Source organism: Convolutriloba macropyga, chromosome 6, assembly GCF_964194025.1.
Source record: "Convolutriloba macropyga chromosome 6, txConMacr16.3, whole genome shotgun sequence".
NCBI classification, from domain to species: Eukaryota; Metazoa; Xenacoelomorpha; order Acoela; family Convolutidae; genus Convolutriloba; species Convolutriloba macropyga.
In genome coordinates this window covers 61308033-61326543 of record NC_134473.1, presented here as the reverse complement: position 1 = coordinate 61326543, position 18511 = coordinate 61308033, and the positions used below count along the sequence as shown (strand labels likewise).

The 18511-nt window shown below is 36.8% G+C and overlaps 1 protein-coding gene across 1 annotated transcript in view; it reads left to right on the top strand.

Moving 5' to 3' along the window:
* The window catches only part of LOC142341821 (CCR4-NOT transcription complex subunit 7-like), a 167259-nt gene extending 154722 nt beyond the window's left edge, over positions 1 to 12537 (top strand). Inside the window, exons 2-7 of the mRNA XM_075393063.1 lie at positions 4167 to 4368; positions 4439 to 4538; positions 6824 to 6922; positions 6999 to 7108; positions 10112 to 10379; positions 11661 to 12537. Of these exons, the coding sequence (XP_075249178.1) occupies positions 4198 to 4368; positions 4439 to 4538; positions 6824 to 6922; positions 6999 to 7108; positions 10112 to 10379; positions 11661 to 11842 (930 nt within the window). The 5' untranslated portion in view covers positions 4167 to 4197 and the 3' untranslated portion in view covers positions 11843 to 12537. The remainder of the gene's footprint in view (positions 1 to 4166; positions 4369 to 4438; positions 4539 to 6823; positions 6923 to 6998; positions 7109 to 10111; positions 10380 to 11660) is intronic.
* Positions 12538 to 18511: the final 5974 nt, after the last annotated feature.

Genomic DNA, 18511 nt, shown 5'->3' with positions numbered 1-18511 from the left:
ACACGACATGAAGTTCTTGATATAGAGACAGTGGCAATATGTTGATTTTCTGGAGTTTTTCCTTGTATGAGAGGACGCTGTTGCTGTTCTTGAATATCCAGGACATTGCTTTTTGTTGAGCACTTTCAAGTAAAGTTAAATCGCCATTTGATGGTTTCCACAAGGCCGCGCCATATCTGACAATTAGCACGACGTAGCAAACATATGCATGTTTCCTGGTTGCAAAATTTGCCCTGCAAAGGTTTTGTTTCAGCAGAAAGAACGAATTCAAGGCTTTTTCGGCTCTTTTCTTCGCGTGTAGTGTCCCGTTTAAAAAGTCAGTAACAAAGCGGCCCAAATCTTTAATCGATTGAGTGGCTTGGAAGGTATAATTGGGCAGAGATATTTGGGCGGAGCCTTTAATACACAGCAGTTTAATTTTCGTCAGGTTCATTGCCATCAGATTATCCTCGCACCACCTCCACAGTTTTCTGACATCCATGTTGAGCGTCACAGGATTGGTCCATACAATTTTGTAATCATACGCATAGCCAAAAGCCTTTGACATAACACAGGACGTCAAATCGTTTATGAAGACTAGGAAGATGAGCGGGCCTAGAATGGAACCTTGGGGGACGCCGCTAAAGACATCAAGTTCTTTCGAGGTTGTACTATTGATTCGCACTGTCTGTTTCCGAATTGACAGATAGCTTCGAAGCAGACTTAGGCAGTTTCCTCCGATGCCAAGCGCCAATAGTTTGTCTAAAAGTAGATCGTGAGAGATTTTGTCGAATGCCTTCCGGAAATCGATATAAAAGGTCGTGAGTGAGGAAGGGTTGGAGTCCAGGCAGCTGAAGATCTCATGCAAGTACTCTATTAGATTTGTTGTGGTCGCTCGTTTAGGCCGAAAACAATGCTGTGCCGGATTTAAGGTTGGGTAGACTACTGGAATCAGTTTGTTGAAGATGAGCGTTTCCAGCAATTTCGACACTGCAGACAGAAGGCTGATTGGTCTATAGTTAGAGGCGTCCTGTTTGTCACCATCTTTAGAGATTGGTACAATTTCAGCTACTTTCCATTTGGTTGGGAAATGGGCTTTGCAAGCTATGAAATTGAAGAGTAGACAAAGCGATTTTGGCAATGACTTGTGGAGGTTTTTTAGGAGCGCATTCCCTATCCTGTTTGGTCCTTTGCCTTTGTTTATATAAAGTTGCAGCAGTGAGCTCTGGATATCTTCGGTGGTGAAGTAGACGTGACTCAACTGAATTACAACGTTCTTGTTGTCTGTTTTGACTCTGTAAGGCATCTGTGTGAACACTGACTGGAAGTAGTCGTTAAACAGGTTGGCTTTAGCAACGTCAGTAGTAGCTGATCGATGATTCAGGAAGATTTCGGCGGGCACAGAACTTGACTTGGTGCCAGACTTGAAATAGCGTTGTATGTCAGTAAACTTGTCATCTTGGAAGAGTCGAAGTTCATGCTCTTGTTGGTCGTGTTGAAGTGCTAGAGCAAGATTAGTTTGCACTAGCTCGATTTTGAATTTAGTTGTGGGCGTTGGTTTCCGTTGCTGCTTTAGTTGAAGGGTATTCAATTTTTTGATAAGGTGAGACGATCCATGACTGACCCAGGGCGCGAGTTCAGATCTGAGTTTTGTGATGATAGGCAAGAAATATTAGAAGATTTCATAAAGCCATTGGTACCAAAGATCTAACATCAAGTCTACGTTGCTGAGACAGTAAGGAAGAAAAGGATGCTGAGCAATAAACTTGTTTATCTCGTTCCAATTAAATTTCTTATCTGCAAAGGCTCCAAAGTCGTGCTTCTGCCTTGGTTTTGGCGGTTGTGTGTGTGATAGCTTGATAGCAAAGAAGACCTTGGCGTAAAATGGCAAATGATCGCTTCTGAACATGCTTCTAAAATGATGGTCATGAACAATGCTTGAAATAGTCTGGTGTTTGTTGCATAGGAAAATGTCCAACAATTTTCTATCTTGAGATCAAATTAGTTGTTGATAGTTTAGTCGCAGAGCTCGTTCACTATTATCTGCTCGTCTGACGAAGTCGAGGTCATCGAAAGCAAGTGGGTACAGGTCAGATTTATATCTGCAGCAATGTATGAACAGACAGCTCCATCTTCATATTGCTGGGACCTCAGAAAGGTCAAGAGTTGTGCGAAGTCAGCAACCGACCATGTGTAATGACTGTTGCGCGGCGCACTGTAAAGACAGCAGATTATGATAGGTTTGTTCATCAGCAACCGGATAACAACACATTCGTTGAAGTTTGAGACAATTTCACAACTTGGAATTTTTGTTGTTGTTGTTGTTGTTGGGGATTTACAGTTTTCACTGAGGGGATTTTCGTCCCAGTCGTCGTTTTAGAAAATTGTGCTATTATTTCTGCAGATCTGACAGTCACAGCATAGATGCCAGCTACAGATGTTATTTTCGTCGAATCGCTCGTTTACAAACTTCCACATGAAATTTAAATCTCGATTTTTAAGGCCTTTTTTCGTATTAAATTCAATGTATTTTTCTATTCGATTTGCTAGTCTGCATGTACGGAAAAAGAAATCATTTCTAGCCTTTTCAGTTCTGGTTTACGGGAGCTTGAATAATTCATTTGTTCTCCCTTTTCTGAATTTTGTTTCAGCATTGGTAAAAAGCTATCGTCTTCTGTCAATTTCGATAAAAGTAGATTGTCATTTAGTTGCATGAACATTGGTAGTGGTAGTATGTTAAGAAGTCTCAGTTGATTTGGATAAGGCATGACTTTTTGTCCAAGGATCCATTTGACTACCTCCTTTTGAAATCCTCCAAGCTGTTGTAGCTCACCTCGGTTCGGATTTGTGCATGCAGAGCCATATAAGAGTACTGGCAAAATTAGTGACTTGTAGAGTCCGAGCTTGATCTCTTGTCTTACTTGAAGAGCTTTGTTTCCTCGAAGTAGGTAGAGTACTTTGTTCGCTTTTTTCAGTCGTTCTTCGATGTGTATCTTCCACGTCAGGTCATGGGAAACATAGATGCCGAGATCTTTGATGACTTTGGATGAATTTGGAATGTTTCGAGCAACAGCTATGAGTGCACCATGGTGTTTTGTAGCCCCCTTTGCACTTGGTCGGTCTTTTCGGTTTATTGTAAAGTTGGCGAGGAAAGTTGCACTGTCTTTGACACTTTCAGTCAGCCACGTTTCTGTAAGGCAAATGATTTGGTAATGATTTGCTACTGTTATGGCATTGGAGAAAGAGGTTCGTCGGTCATATTCGAATATACTTCTGGCGTTGTAGATAAGAATGTTGAGGAAGGTGGTTTGTCAAAAGGACCCGTGGACTTCGGGTGTTTTCTCCTTGATCCATTTTGTGCCTTGCCGGATGAACAAATTTCCGTCACAACTCGAAGATTCTTTGGTTCGGTGCCATCATTGATTAGTTCACGTCTTCGCATTAAAGCTTGGTTTTCACGATCAGCTTCTTCCTTTGTTAGTTGTCGACTCAAAAACACAGGTTCGTCAAAGGTTTTCAGTTTTCTCGCAGAAAGTGGAATCATTCGTCGTTGATAGGCATTCGGAATCTTCAAAAGTATCGTTCTAGTTTTCAGGAAAGTATTCAGGAAAGTAGCACTCGTCAACATAGCCGAGGAGAACTATAAATAAACAAAAATCGATTAGTAAGAAGCGACGAAAGTGTTTTCCACCGGACAAAAGTTCGCTACAATTTTGTGCTCAAAAATTATTCAAATTATGGTAGAAGCTTAAATAAAATTAGTGTCAAAAATTTTTTGGCGTTATTTCTGCAATCAGTACACAGAGGAAAACAAATGCACTTAGCGCATTGTATGCAAGTGTGGAAACTGCAACATTAATCAGAAACTTATGAATATGGACAATTGAATGGGAGCAATACCCTGAAGAATGAACTTCGAAGCCTAATCTACTATTACTACTACTACTACTAAAATCTGGCTTGTGCGTCTGGGGGTGCAATTAATATGCACATACCAAGCTGGGAGGCGCAAACAGAAAAGATCCTAGGAGTCTCCCATTATAGCCCCAATGAAATTATAGGTATTGTTCCGATGATGAGGGTGGCTATAGGTTATCTGTCCACTTAGCTGGGGGGCTACAATGGGAAAGACCCCAAAATTGTGCTGCCGAGTCAAACTGTCATTGCATCAAATGCATCGTTTTTAGATGTAACTCATGTAGTAGATTGGAACCACAAATGGCCAAGCTCTCTGATCCGAATGGATCGAACGATGCCCATGGACAGCAACAAAATGGAGCAGATGCAACATCTAGTATGGATACAAGTGGGGCCGTTGCTCAGAATGCTGTGCATGTCATGAATCCTGCTGTAATGGCACCCCAGTTCACAGTGCCTCCCAACTACAATGTTAGTTTTACTGTTCAAATTAAGTCTTTTAAAATAGGACAGCGGAAAGAAAATTGTTCATCTTGTTTAGATTGTTGATGTGTGGGAGTCTAACTTAGAAGAAGTTTTCGCAAAAATTAGAAACATCATTGATACACATTATTACGTTGCAATGGATACGGAGTTTCCAGGTAAGCTTTCTTTTAAATGAAAATGAAGCTATCGATGCATGGCTGATAGTTCATTAGTAAAAGAAAAATAGGCATAACTTTCTCAACCTGAAGGATTTTTTGCAATCACTACTAAGCAAACTTTAATATGAAATATTGAGCTATTTATAGCTATATTACATGCTTTATAGTCGTTTTTAATGTTCTTTGTTTATTTTTGTCCCTTTTATTTTTTTGTGTTATTTTGTGTACTTTGGTATTTTTTGTTACTAACTTTTGCTTTTTCATTTTCTGGGAAATAATTGTTGCTTAGTGGGTCCTGGGACGGGTTGGCAGTCAATCCCTGAGAGAGAGAGAGAGAAAATTAATTATCAAAAAGAGACATAACATTAAAAGTATTAAAAACCTCAAATTATTATCTTTGTACTGAATGTTATTATATTAACACCTACTTTTGAAAGTTCTACAGGTATTACATTGACATATAAAACGAGCAAGAATTATCAGGAGTAAATGACTAAGCTTACGGATATGATACCGGCAAATGACAGTTATAGACGGAGATTTTAAAAAGTCGCTGCCGCTTAAAAAGACTCCGCCGCTGCAGCAAATTAGTTGGAATAATGACACGCTCAAAGTAAGTATTATAATTAGTTTTAGTGAGATGTTTAAATTGAAAACGCTTGTCTGAGACAAACTAATGGTAGAAATTTTGGGGGTGCTCCAAACATCAAATATACCTCCAAACATCATCCTCATACGTTTCCTTGAGAAATTAGATAAAAGTTGTGATGTCCAGTATTTGCAGCTGAAAACATGGCTAAATAATATTCCTCCGGAGTAACTCGACATACAAAAATCTGTTACATATGCATCTAATGCAACGTGCTTGAAATCTGTCGAGCTTCTTTATCAAGGAAGTATTAGCGTGCCATACTTGACTTCATAAAATAAAATGGATAAAACATAACGAAACAGTTTATACTTGACATTGCTGTCAGCATTGAATGGGATAGGAATTTCAAGACAATAAAATGCTCGTCTAGAAGACACAAGCTTGGCATCAGCATGTTTATTCCATTTGAATTTCTTGTCAAATATACCGAGGTCTTTATGCGAGTCAACAGTTTAATAGCATTTCCACGCAGAAATGAAGTTGGCTTCACAGAACAGGTAAACACAACAGCCTTCGTTTTCAGGCTTTTAAGTAGCATACCGTTTTCAAGATTCAACTGCTCATTGTTCGAGCATTCTATTCAAAGTGCTTTTAAACAGCAGTTGCTCAGCAAAGCAATCTAAAATGAACGGAGTCAAAAACGAAATCACAAATAGAAACGGGATAAACCCATAAAGCCCAGTTGTGCACGCTACTCAAAGTTTGTTCTCATAGGTTACAGTTGCGATCTCTAATGCTTATTGGTATTGATACTAGGCCCTGTATCCCCTCATTAAGTAACGGGAGTATGCCTAACAGCAAAATAAAATCAACATTGTTTGCACTTTTAAGAAAAGTTTATTTATATCAATCAGTTTTTTTTCATTTTTTGTTTTCTTTCAATCCCAAAATGGTTAATAGAATCAATGGTGGTTATTTTCCGCAATCTGCCGGGTATGTTTTTACTTTAATTTTTAATTAGTGGTAATAGTGGTATATAATAACCTCTAATGACGTCATTTGAACCCCTTTAGTGAATTTAGTTACCCCATATTAGAATTTAGTACTTAATATTTATTGCCAGTGATCTTTTGATTTCTGCACGAATGTTTCGAGTAAGCAAGATGTTCAAAAGATATAGGAGGACTTAAATTTTTCAGCTCAAAAAGTTGAATTACAGGGACCGGTTTGACTGTTTTAAAGTGTGATTTCAATGTTTTTGTTTTAAGGTATATTAAATAGGCTGTGATTTATTAGTAGATCAGACACGAATAATGATTTAAGGGTCCTTTATTAGGCATTTTTCACTTCGTCTTGGAAGTAATTGAAACGTAACAATGTTTTAAACAAAAACAAGAATTAAACGAGACAACATAACAAAAATTTACCTTGTTGATGCGAGTGGTTGTAGATTAAGTCTGCGCAAGTGTTTCTTTGACCATGGTATTTTGACTTGTGTAAGGAATGCAACTGGATCTTTCCGCTCCCCATCAGATTATGACCCCCTATGAATGATTCCCCCCCCCCCCCCATATAATGCTGATTCTAAATTGTAATGCTTAGTTCTATCTGTTATCAGGCTATACGATCAATTATTAGAGGACATTGTGATGAATTTGTGTTCGGGAAGGGATACAGTTGTATGTTTCAGGAGTAGTAGCTCGACCCCAGGGCCAATTTAAAAGTCATTCCGATTATGCTTATCAAAGTGTGCGGTGCAATGTAGAGTTACTCAAAATCATCCAGCTAGGTAAACAGTCTAAACTATAATCATCAATCAATATACATATCATGTAACCCGAATCCTCATGTCATACACGTTTTAGGACTAGCCTTTTTCAACGATCACGGAGAGTTTCACTCATGCTTTCAATTCAACTTCAAATTTGACATTCAGCAGGATATGTTTGCAAAAGACTCAATCGATTTGCTCCAGGTCAGTCAGTCCATAGTCTCTAGATCCTTAAATTAGGGAAAAAAATTGGCATTTTTGAAAAAAATACCTATAACCAGATATCCCCGGTGCTAGTTTGTTTTTTACCTTTTAAAAACGCAATTGCGATGCAGCATGAGTTTTTTCAGCGATGTGCTGCAAAGTGCCCGAGAGTTCTTAATCTAATCCCTAGAATTGGGAAAATAAAGGCCTGTCAAATTCTTCTCATTAATAGCCGCAAAGCGATAGTTGAGGCTATTATTTGCCTTCTCTTGTTTTCTATTTCGAGTTTTTTGGTTAATGACTATATGACGTCACAAGCACTTCAAATCGGCTTTTTGTTCATTCGCTCACGCAATTTCAAACTGAATTGCGTGGGAGAAGTCATTTTTCACTCTTAGTGGAGAGAGTTTTTTCTTCATTCGCGTGATTAATTTTTTGGTCACAGGTGACTTACCTCACTCTCAAAAATGACTGCATCACTCTGAAATCGACTTTTCTTTGCTTTGATTCAAAGAGATAATGGTCTAGTGATTGCATTTCGCTCAAATTGAAGTGCATGTGAGGGCACGTAATAGAAGCGGCAATAACTTAAACATATTTTAAAATTAAAATATAACATCTCACCGTTTAAAAAAAGGTTTCTTTTTGGTCATTTTCTTATACATTTTTGTGAGACTGCAGATCAACGAATCTATTGTGGCTTTTTTCGTGCAATATGTCAGCCATGCTACTGTATTTTTGTTTCGAAATGATAACTATAATTAAGTAGACGAACTTCTGTTTGAGTAAGTATTTGGTTGGGGCTTAACTGAAAATTTAAATAGACTTTTCTTTACTTTAATCCAAAGAGATAGGCCGTGAGTGTGTCACTCTAACTGAATGCTATTTAAGGGCAGCTAATAGAAGCAGTAATAGAAGAGTTAGTTAAACAGATTCCTAATCAAAATATAACATCTCAGCCTTTAATATTTTTTTTGGTCTGTTTCTTTTACTTATCTTTTTGAGACTGCAGATCTATGAAGCTATTGCGGTTAATTTCTGTCAATCTGCCAGCTAGGTTTCATTTGCTTGTTCAATTTACATGAAGTCAAAGAAATCGATTGTGGCTATTTTCTGACACTCCGCCTGCCGTGTTAAAAAATTTATATGTTATTTTCTCTTACTTGATCTTCAGGACTTTATTTTTGCGACTTCAGCTTTATGACAATCTCCCAAAAGTTATTTAATGTCTATTAATTGCTCAAATTAAATTTGTAGCAATTATTTTTTTCTTGTCTTTGTGTAATTTTTTGCCGAATCTGTTTTTCCTCTGACGTTGTTGAGTTTTCGTGCCCGAAACCGGTTGAGCCGGTGAAGTCCGGAGGGCATTACGTAACTGGGCAGCACGCTTTTGTACTCGCTTTTTGGACTCTTTTTGGACATCCTCCCTAACCCAAGCTAACTGCTGCCGAAGCCAACAGTTTCAGATCTTGATAACAGCTTTGCACAGGTCTGAGTTTTTGACTGTTTTTCAGGAACGTGTAATTGCTCTCGAAGGGAAGCAGTTGCAAACGTTTGCGACTTTTTTATGCAAAATTTTCGCTCAACACTTTGACGTTTCGTGTGACTTTTACGCCATTGACTTTCTGCGTTTAGCGTGATCTTAAGTTCTCTTTCTCATTCACAATTACAATTAGCTGAACTCAATTGGCGGCAATTTAATGATAAAAATTAATCGATAAGAGCGCCGAAATAGGTTCCTTTTTTCACTTATTGGTGGTATTTATTAACATCTAATGAGATTATTTGAAGCGCCCTTGTGAAATTTTTCGCAATCAGGTTACATAGGCTACATCCGCCCTACTGAAGCAGGGTGCATTTGATTAGAGGTCTGACGAGCCGTTCGAGAGCAATTCTTCCGACGTTAGTCAGTTTTGTTTTTTTATTTAATTTCCCGTCAAAGTTTCATTCGGAACTAAACATAAAGTATTTATGAGAGGTTGACCCCCCAAATCAGCCCCCCTCTCACTTCACCCCAAATCCCCACCCCTGCACATCGTTCAGGCCGTTAGGGCCACATGCAGCTAAAAGCCGCCCTCCTACCGTTGCCTCCCTCCCCCCCCCCCCCCCCCCACTGTTGACCCACTCCCCCCTCCGCTGCGCGCACCTCATGCCCCCTCAATCAAGCTAAAGCCAGCCTCACCATACCGTAAAGGTACTGACGAAGCCAACCACTCGCCGGTCGTTTGAGAGCAATTCGCCCGACTTGAGTGGGTTATGTTTCCTCTCTAGGTTGTTCTGAAACTTGTGCCATACTCATTTTCAGTCTTTTTTCTCTTCACAGAACTTTGACGTCATGTAACACTGAAAACCGGGTAAATGACAGGTTATTAGAAGTTTTGAAAATTGTGTTGTAAATATTAATATGGATTCTTATTGAGTATCAATATTTTGACAAATTTTCACGGCAGTTTTTCTATTAGAAAATTATCGTGCTTTTTAAAACTAATACCACCTATATACATAGTTTATCAGTACTCTATTAAAGGTAATCTAAGAGGAGTGCTCTCTGGGGGGGGGGATATTAAAATTTGTGCATGAGGAGAGGACATGGTTTATTTTAAGAGCTAAATTTGGCATCGTGAAAACTTGATAACTCTCTTAAAAGAATAGTTGCCAACTTGCTCTGTATTAAACAGCTTTTCAGTTGTCTTCTGCTGTAAATCTCCTAGGCAGAAGCTTGTTGCATATGCTTCTATTTTTTTACATTGCCTTTTGTGACCATAGCTTAGTATTTTAGAGAAAAAATTCGCGAACTCACAATGGGCAGTTAGCGGGTTTTATTGGAAGCAAGAACAGTACTATGCGAAAGAAATTATCACATGGTTTATTGTTACTTGCATTGAACATAATGCAAAATAGGAGCGCTTAACTACTAAAAGTGAGATTAGCTTGCTGAAATTAAGATAAATTTGCACAGGTATCAATCAATGAAAGATTGTTGAATATTTTTTTTTGTTATAGACATCAGGGATCCAGTTCAATCGTCTAGCGGAAGACGGAGTAGACATTTTGCACTTTGCGGAGCTGTTGATAGTGAGTGGACTGGTTCTGATGGACAATGTGAAGTGGATCTCGTTCCACTCCAGTTACGACTACGGCTACCTCCTCAAGCTACTCTGCAGCAAGAGCCTCCCTCTCACTGAGGACGAATTCTACTCTATGCTCCAAATCTACTTCCCAGTCATCTATGACGTCAAATTCCTCATGAAGAGCTGCAAGGCACTCAAAGGTCTCCTCCTCCATTCACTTCTTCATTACCTTATTTTTCACGCCCTTCTATGTCATAAGTTGTCTAACTAACAGCCTCCCGCAAAAGCGTCTAATATTCATCTTTTCATCTCTCTAGAAGCTGCAAAGCACTCGACGGTTTTCATCGCGCTTCACCTACATTATATGTCAGGTTTAAAATTAATGAATTACAGTTTAGAGAGTTTGGCTTATACCAGTTGTGGTCGAAATTAGTGGTTCATAAAGGGCAAAATTTTAAGCGGTCTGTACTGTGCAAGTTAAGATTGTTAGGATAAACGGAATTGATTTTCCGTTGCATTTTGGTAATTGATAGATATCTTGTTCAAATTTATTTTCAAACTATTATTCTATTTTGGTGCGCTGCTGAAAACTGAACATAGAAAGGCGAAATTTTGCAATGTGTGAGACTGATTAAATGATATGCTTCATGTACATTTATTAGTTCATTTATCAAAACTGTAACTTAATAATATTCTTTTATGAGAAAAGGAAAGTTCATGTGGCGATCGTAATCTGGTAGATAACGGCTATTTTGTCAGCGCCCATAAAAAATAATTTAATTATGTACTAAAAGCAATAGCACTAATACATGAAACACAAGTAGGTATTTCAAACAGAGGTGATCACTTTAAAACAATTTGTGAATCAAGTTGAATTTATTTGTTTTACTGGTTTACAAAAAGTTACCTTGCATTGTTGAATTAATTTTCAACATGTTGTTTACATTGCAGCAAGTGAAGTTGGAAGAATTTAAGAGCGCAACAAACTTTACAATCTGCCATGCACTTGCATAGAACTTCAATTTTTATAACAATACCTTTGATTCAATGGCACAAAATGGATTGATCCGTTACTTAACACGTTTGCCTTCGATCTTTATTAACAAATTAATGTATTGTAGTGTACGATCACAGGACTATAATTTGAATTTGAATGGTCATTTTATCAGTATTTGGTGAGTTTTACTATTTTTATTCCATTTTGAGTAGTGTTTCAAAAACTACTAGAAATTTGCTTTATTGATGACTGTTGGAACATGTTACAACTGCAGTAACTAGTGCAACCGTTCTCCTCGGCGTCCCCCCCCCCCCCCCGAACCTCATTCCACTCGTAGCCCCACATTCTCGGCCCCTTTGAGACTCCTCAACTTTGCTCCCCCTCAGTCTCCCTAAGCCGCAGCTAGCCAAGAATGCTTGTCAGTCGTTTGAGAGCAATTAGCCCGACGTTAGTGGGTTTATGTTGAATTATCTATATGTTAAAGGTGGACTATCCGACATTGGGGAGCAGTTAGACGTGACTCGGATTGGGCCTGAGCACCAGGCGGGAAGTGACAGTATTCTGACTGCTATGATATTCTTCAAGATGGTCAAGGTCTACTTTGAGGACCACCTGGACGACGACCAATACGCGGGCCAGTTGTACGGTCTAGGGGCCAACAAATGAGTACAACAGCCACAGTGAATGGAAGTATCCTAATGTTTACAAATGGATGGATCTTCATTGTTAATGCCAATCGATTAGGTGCTGAGTATTGTATACGGCCCACTGCCAAAAGTCTGATATTCAGATAACAATTCACGTGAAATTTTTATATCATACGGGAGGGGCGGAGAGGGGGGCATTATCAGAAGAGATTCATCCAAACCATCTTTCTAGCAAATGAATTTTTGTCTGTCCATTGTTCGATGAAGATCAAGATTTTTTCAAAGCGCTTATGATCTCATATCAAGTGTGAAAAGCAATCATTATTTTTGTGTTCCATGAATTGCTTCATTCTGATGCGAGAGGATACCGGTGGCGTGAGCTAGTCACATTTAGTTGTATCTTATGATGATGTTGTCATCAAAAGTGAGTGGACTTGAAGTACCCCTCAACTGGTGTACGATGAGTTTATGTCCTGAATTTAATCTAAGAGGTCAGTTAGTATTCTAGTCATTATTACAGCAGATGAATTATGTGCTGTGCATTTATTAACTTTATGTGTCAACGAACAGAGGAGGAATTTAACAATGAAGTTCTAATTTCCCTGTGTAATGTGAAATGATTATGATTGGTGCATCATTGATCCCGTCTACCTTTACGAGAATTGAGGTTCAATAGTGCATAAATGGTTCAATTGAGATTTGTTTATAGATTCACTTCTCTTTTATGCCCCAAGAAAAAGCGTCCATAGCTGTGATACAAACTAACGAACGTTGTTTACATTGATAATAATTGCTGTCGCTTTAAAAGAGGTGGGTTAAATAGCCACTACAAAGTATAATTGGTCTCTACTTTTATAAATAAGTGAAAGTATCAGTTATAGATGGTCGTCATATTGTACCGGGCAAAGGGAACAGTTGTGTTGTCTGTTTAAGTATCATCTCTGAGGTTTCTAATTTGCAAACACATGCCAATCGGATGTTACACTTGCGGTTAAGAGTTCCATAGCCAAATTTTTACCAATTAATCGAGTGCCTTTTTCAAGTAATATTGTCAGCTACTCAAGCGGCTATTATTTAAGCGTCCTGCTCTGTAGAATTTTAAAAAATGAAATGTAATGAGGTGTTCTTTTTTAGCAATTTGGGTTAGCGCAAGGAAGGATTATTACGATAATCTTTTGTTTAATAGCCGCCCTCATCTTCTCAGCCGGCTATTATTGCGCTCGTATTTTTTTACAATTCAAAGAATTTGAATTGTATTGGTGCGCTGTGTTTTTTTTTTAAGATGTGTTCACACGTTTTTCAATGACTGATCTTTCGAAACGGGATAAACAGGTAAATCCCAGCGGGCATTAAGTTTCATTAGAGGCCCAAAGTGGGCTTTAGTTGTCCTTCAAGTGCGTATAGTGGTGCAGCTGCTGGGATGGCTTTAATTAAAGGTTAAAAGGTCATTTTTAGGAGTTTTTCGTCTCAAAATGGTGCAATTTCTCGTGTTTTTTGTGATTTTTTTTGAGATTTTTGTTTGATTAGTCCAAGGTTGAAGTTTTTAAAAGCTGATGAAGGCCTTTTGCGAGACACAATTGCTTGTTATGACCATTTTATGAGCTATATGTCGTGGTACTACAAACGCAAACACACAAAATGATACTCATTTTTGCAATTTTTTTCAGGTTTTCTGAAAATTTTTGTCATTTTTTGAGTTTTTTAGTCCTAGGTATCACGAAATCTCATCTAGGGTTTGATAAAGGGTTGGATGATAGGTTACTGCACAGTTTCTAGTGGTAATGGAACGGTTTTCAACTTTTTGACATCATGAATTTTAGCATTTTTTGACAAAAGTTGCAAATTTTTCATGTTTTTTGACATATTTATTGTCATCCTTCAAGTTGTTTGAGTCCCAGGGGCAAGAAACCCATATTAGGGGTTGGATAATAAAATACTGAAAAATTTTTAGTTGCCATGGAATAAGTTTCAACTTTTGAATATCACAAATTTTAGCAATTTTTTTTAACAAATTTGCCTTTTTTTCAGGTTTTTGAAAATTTTCATCATTTTGTCAGTTTTTCCAGTTTCAGGGACAAGGCAATCTCCGTTGAGGTTTGTTAATAGGGAACTGCATGGTTTCTAGTAACAGTGGAATGCTTTTTAACTTTTTAATGTCTCGAATTTTAGCATTTTTTTGATAAGATCTGCAATTTTTTAAATGTTTCCTAAAGTTTTTGTCAGTTTTTGATATTCGTCGATTCTCAAGTGCAAGAAAACCTATTCCACGTTTTGATAAAAAAGTTACTGCATGGTTTTTAGTTTCATTGGATTTGTTTTCAACAATTTAACCTTTCGACTTTTAGAAATTTTTTTAAGTTTTTTTGTTTTAAATATTTGTATTTTATTTTTTTTCTTGCCTCAGTTGCCAGGTAAACGCATCCAGGGTTTGACAATATTTTATTAAATAGTTGCTAGGGGGCAATTGAATGGCTCTCAACATTTTAATAGAAGGAATTTCTATTTTGAAGTTTGAAATTTTTTCTAAAATTTATTGCCTATCGATCTATGAGCCATTGATTTTTTAATGCTTGGAATTGGGTTACTGGATAGCCTCTAGAGACACAGCAATGATTCTGAAGATATTTATATCACAATTTTCAGCAACATTTTCTTATAACTTGCAATTGATTTCTTTTTTTATCTTAAATTTTTTGGTCATTTTCAAGTTTATCGATCTTCAAGGGCCAATGAATATTTTTCAGGTATTGCAGATATAATACTGGACTGATTTCAGAAACAAAAATTGGTTTTGAACATATTTTTGTAATAGGTGTTTTTAAAGGGAAAAAGTTTTGCCGTAGGTTTAAAAGCTTCAAGAGTTTTAGCAATGAGTTTTTTAGCCCTAGGTATCACGAAATCTCATCTAGGGTTTGATAAAGGGTTGGATGATAGGTTACTGCACAGTTTCTAGTGGTAATGGAACGGTTTTCAACTTTTTGACATCATGAATTTTAGCATTTTTTGACAAAAGTTGCAAATTTTTCATGTTTTTTGACATATTTATTGTCATCCTTCAAGTTGTTTGAGTCCCAGGGGCAAGAAACCCATATTAGGGGTTGGATAATAAGTTACTGAAAAATTTTTAGTTGCCATGGAATAAGTTTCAACTTTTGAATATCACACATTTTAGCAATTTTTTTTAACAAATTTGCCTTTTTTTCAGGTTTTTGAAAATTTTCATCATTTTGTCAGTTTTTCCAGTTTCAGGGACAAGGCAATCTCCGTTGAGGTTTGTTAATAGGGAACTGCATAGTTTCTAGTAACAGTGGAATGCTTTTTAACTTTTTAATGTCTCGAATTTTAGCTTTTTTTTGATAAGATCTGCAATTTTTTAAATGTTTCCTAAAGTTTTTGTCAGTTTTTGATATTCGTCGATTCTCAAGTGCAAGAAAACCTATTCCACGTTTTGATAAAAAAGTTACTGCATGGTCTTTAGTTTCATTGGATTTGTTTTCAACAAATTAACCTTTCGACTTTTAGAAATTGTTTGATAGGATTTGCAATTTTTTTTAAGTTTTTTTGTTTTAAATATTTGTATTTTATTTTTTTTCTTGCCTCAGTTGCCAGGTAAACGCATCCAGGGTTTGACAATATTTTATTAAATAGTTGCTAGGGGGCAATTGAATGGCTCTCAACATTTTAATAGAAGGAATTTCTATTTTGAAGTTTGAAATTTTTTCTAAAATTTATTGCCTATCGATCTATGAGCCATTGATTTTTTAATGCTTGGAATTGGGTTACTGGATAGCCTCTAGAGACACAGCAATGATTCTGAAGATATTTATATCACAATTTTCAGCAACATTTTCTTATAACTTGCAATTGATTTCTTTTTTTATCTTAAATTTTTTGGTCATTTTCAAGTTTATCGATCTTCAAGGGCCAATGAATATTTTTCAGGTATTGCAGATATAATACTGGACTGATTTCAGAAACAAAAATTGGTTTTGAACATATTTTTGTAATAGGTGTTTTTAAAGGGAAAAAGTTTTGCCGTAGGTTTAAAAGCTTCAAGAGTTTTAGCAATGAGTTTGTTTTTGTTTAGTTTTCATTCTTTTAGTTTCTCAATTGTTTGGTGATTTTTGTGATCTGGCTGGCATTGTTCAATTGATCTGCTGATCAGGTAGAGTGCGTCCGAGTTTTTCATTCAATTCTTTGAATTGTATTTCAGGACTTGTCCTGCTATGTTTTTTTACTTCGTCAAACTTTTTTTCGCTTTACCATTTTGCCGCTTTTTCGACATTTTGCGTGAAATCTTTTTGACTTCTCTAGGCTAGTTTCTCTCTTCTCTCATTCTGCTAAAAGTGAGTTTGAACATCAGTTGCTAAGCAAAGCAATTCAAAATGAACAGAGTCGGTATAAAAAATTGAGGTCAGAAATAGAAGTGGGATAAACCCATAAAGCCCAATTTTAGATGCCCGCTATTTCAACGTCGTTCCTATAAGTCTTAGTTACCACCTCTAATGCTTATTGGTGTTGATAGTAGCCCCTGTAGTCTCTCTCTCTAAGAAACAGAAGTATGTTCAACTACGAAATGCCATCAAAATAAATCGGACTTAAAAAATATTTTTGTACAAAAGTACAATTCTATTTGTTCAATCCCAATCATGCTTATTGGAATCAACGGCGGCTATTTTCCGGCAATCTGCCGGGTATGTTTTTAATAGCCGCGGCAGCAATTCCAGGCGGCTATTATTAAAAAGCTGGTGGTCGATCTGTCAATCTTATTTCTTTATTTGTTTAAATTCATGGTAGGCTACAAGCGTCTATCGCGGCTATTTTCCGGCAATCTACCGGCTATGTTTTTAATCGGCCGACTGGTTATGAAAACACCAATCGCGCGTGGAAAAGGTTTGTCGCTGCTGTCCTATTAAAATTCAAGAACCAAAGAGTGGAAACTGTTTTGTTCCTACTTTTTTAAAGAGCAAAAAATGTAATGTGCCAAAGACCATTCGTGGGAGAAAAGGCATGAAAGAAATTTTGCTGAACCATTTTTTTGCTGTGGACGTGCAGTAATGGCCTTATGCAGTAATGGCCTTAGCTGAATCTCTTCGTTTAACTGAATTAAATTTCTTGGCATACACAAGTATCTTTAACGGAGTTGTGTATTCATTTAAAGCAAATTTGAAAAGTCAACTTCAATTGAAAGTTTAAAATTCAAATTTGAAAGTCTTCAATTGCCAATTTTAGACGTCTAACTTTAATCGATGTTTTTTGCTTTTTGGATTTTTGAAGTTTTTCTGCCTAATTCTTCCGTTTTCTCTGGCTTTAGGAATACTTTTTTTTTGCTCAATTGTTTAATTAGGGTTATCGTTACTTTTGTAGTTTTACTTCTTGCTCATGTTTTGAAGTTTTGCGGCGCGTGTGGGTGCTCAATGAATAATCAGGAACTGTTTCCTAAGGTCTTGTGAACCGTTAATGCGACTTCGCAATTATTAGAGATTTTTTCAAAAAAGTTTCACAGGTGGTTCAGAATCTTGTTTTTTAATTCCTTTCTTTTTGCTGCGCTGTTCTTATTTTTCCAGATGGATCTCTGTTAAGATTTGATATTCGTTTGTTGAACAACGTTATATTTTTCCGGAGAGTCTTATTATAAACAATGCATTTGGAGTTGCAACTTATAAAAAGTTACCTAGAAAAGGCTTTCATAGTTTGCTTTTTCTCTGATAATTTTTTCGTCCGTTTTTTGTTTTTTTTGTTGAATGGTGTAATGAAATGAGTAGTAACCAAAGTTTAATGGTATGAGGTAAAAGTAAATGGTATGAGGTCAATAGTTTGATGAGACAGTATTTGGTTAGGTTGTAAACTGAATTTTGTTTCGAGTCGTTGCGAAGCTGTAAGCTGAGCAGTTCAAAGAGTTTGAATTGTATTGGGGCACTGTCTTTTTTAAACTTTGTCACACATTTTTATTTTTGAAGTCAAATTGAAGCGATGAATTTTGTCGCACCGAAATAGAAATTGGAGCAAATAAGCGAGTGGCTTTGTCAAGTGAAACTTTTCTGTAACTTTTAAGTCGAGTAAGAAAACGGCGTGTGATCAAAAGTTCAATCTTTCTAGCCTTTTTTATTCATACGCGGCAATTTTACTTCAGTTTTTTTTACTCTGTTTCAATAGCCGCCCTCATCTTCTCAGCTGCACGTGAAAAGTTTTTAGGTCCATCTGCTGAACAAAAGTCGGACAGAGAGAGAATATGGAGCGGTTTTTGTTCAAGCATCATTCTGAGAGAGAGAGAGAGAGCGAGCGAGCGAGAAATGTAAAAAAAATTTGCCCTGAGATTAAAATTTTTTGATCACGCGCGTCTTTTTCCAAGCTTTTATCTAGAACTTAATCGGATAACCGTTTTTGTCTCAATCAACAAAACTGATGTTAGTGTATCTGGAGGCCTATTGATCATCTAATAAAAATGTTCAGCGCTTTTTAGAGTTTTTTTGCTCTGTTGGATTCCTTTTTAAGTAGTTTTCAACATTATTCTATTTTTTAACTGGTGAGTTTTTTTGGTTACTTTAGATGTTATATAGGAGTTTTTAGTAGTTTTATTAGTGGTTTAGTTGGTCTTTCGATTTAATAAATATACTTTAAAAAGTGTTGTTTGTTAAAAAAATGGGTAATTTTAATCAATTTCGGCCTATTTTTATCTTCGTTATTT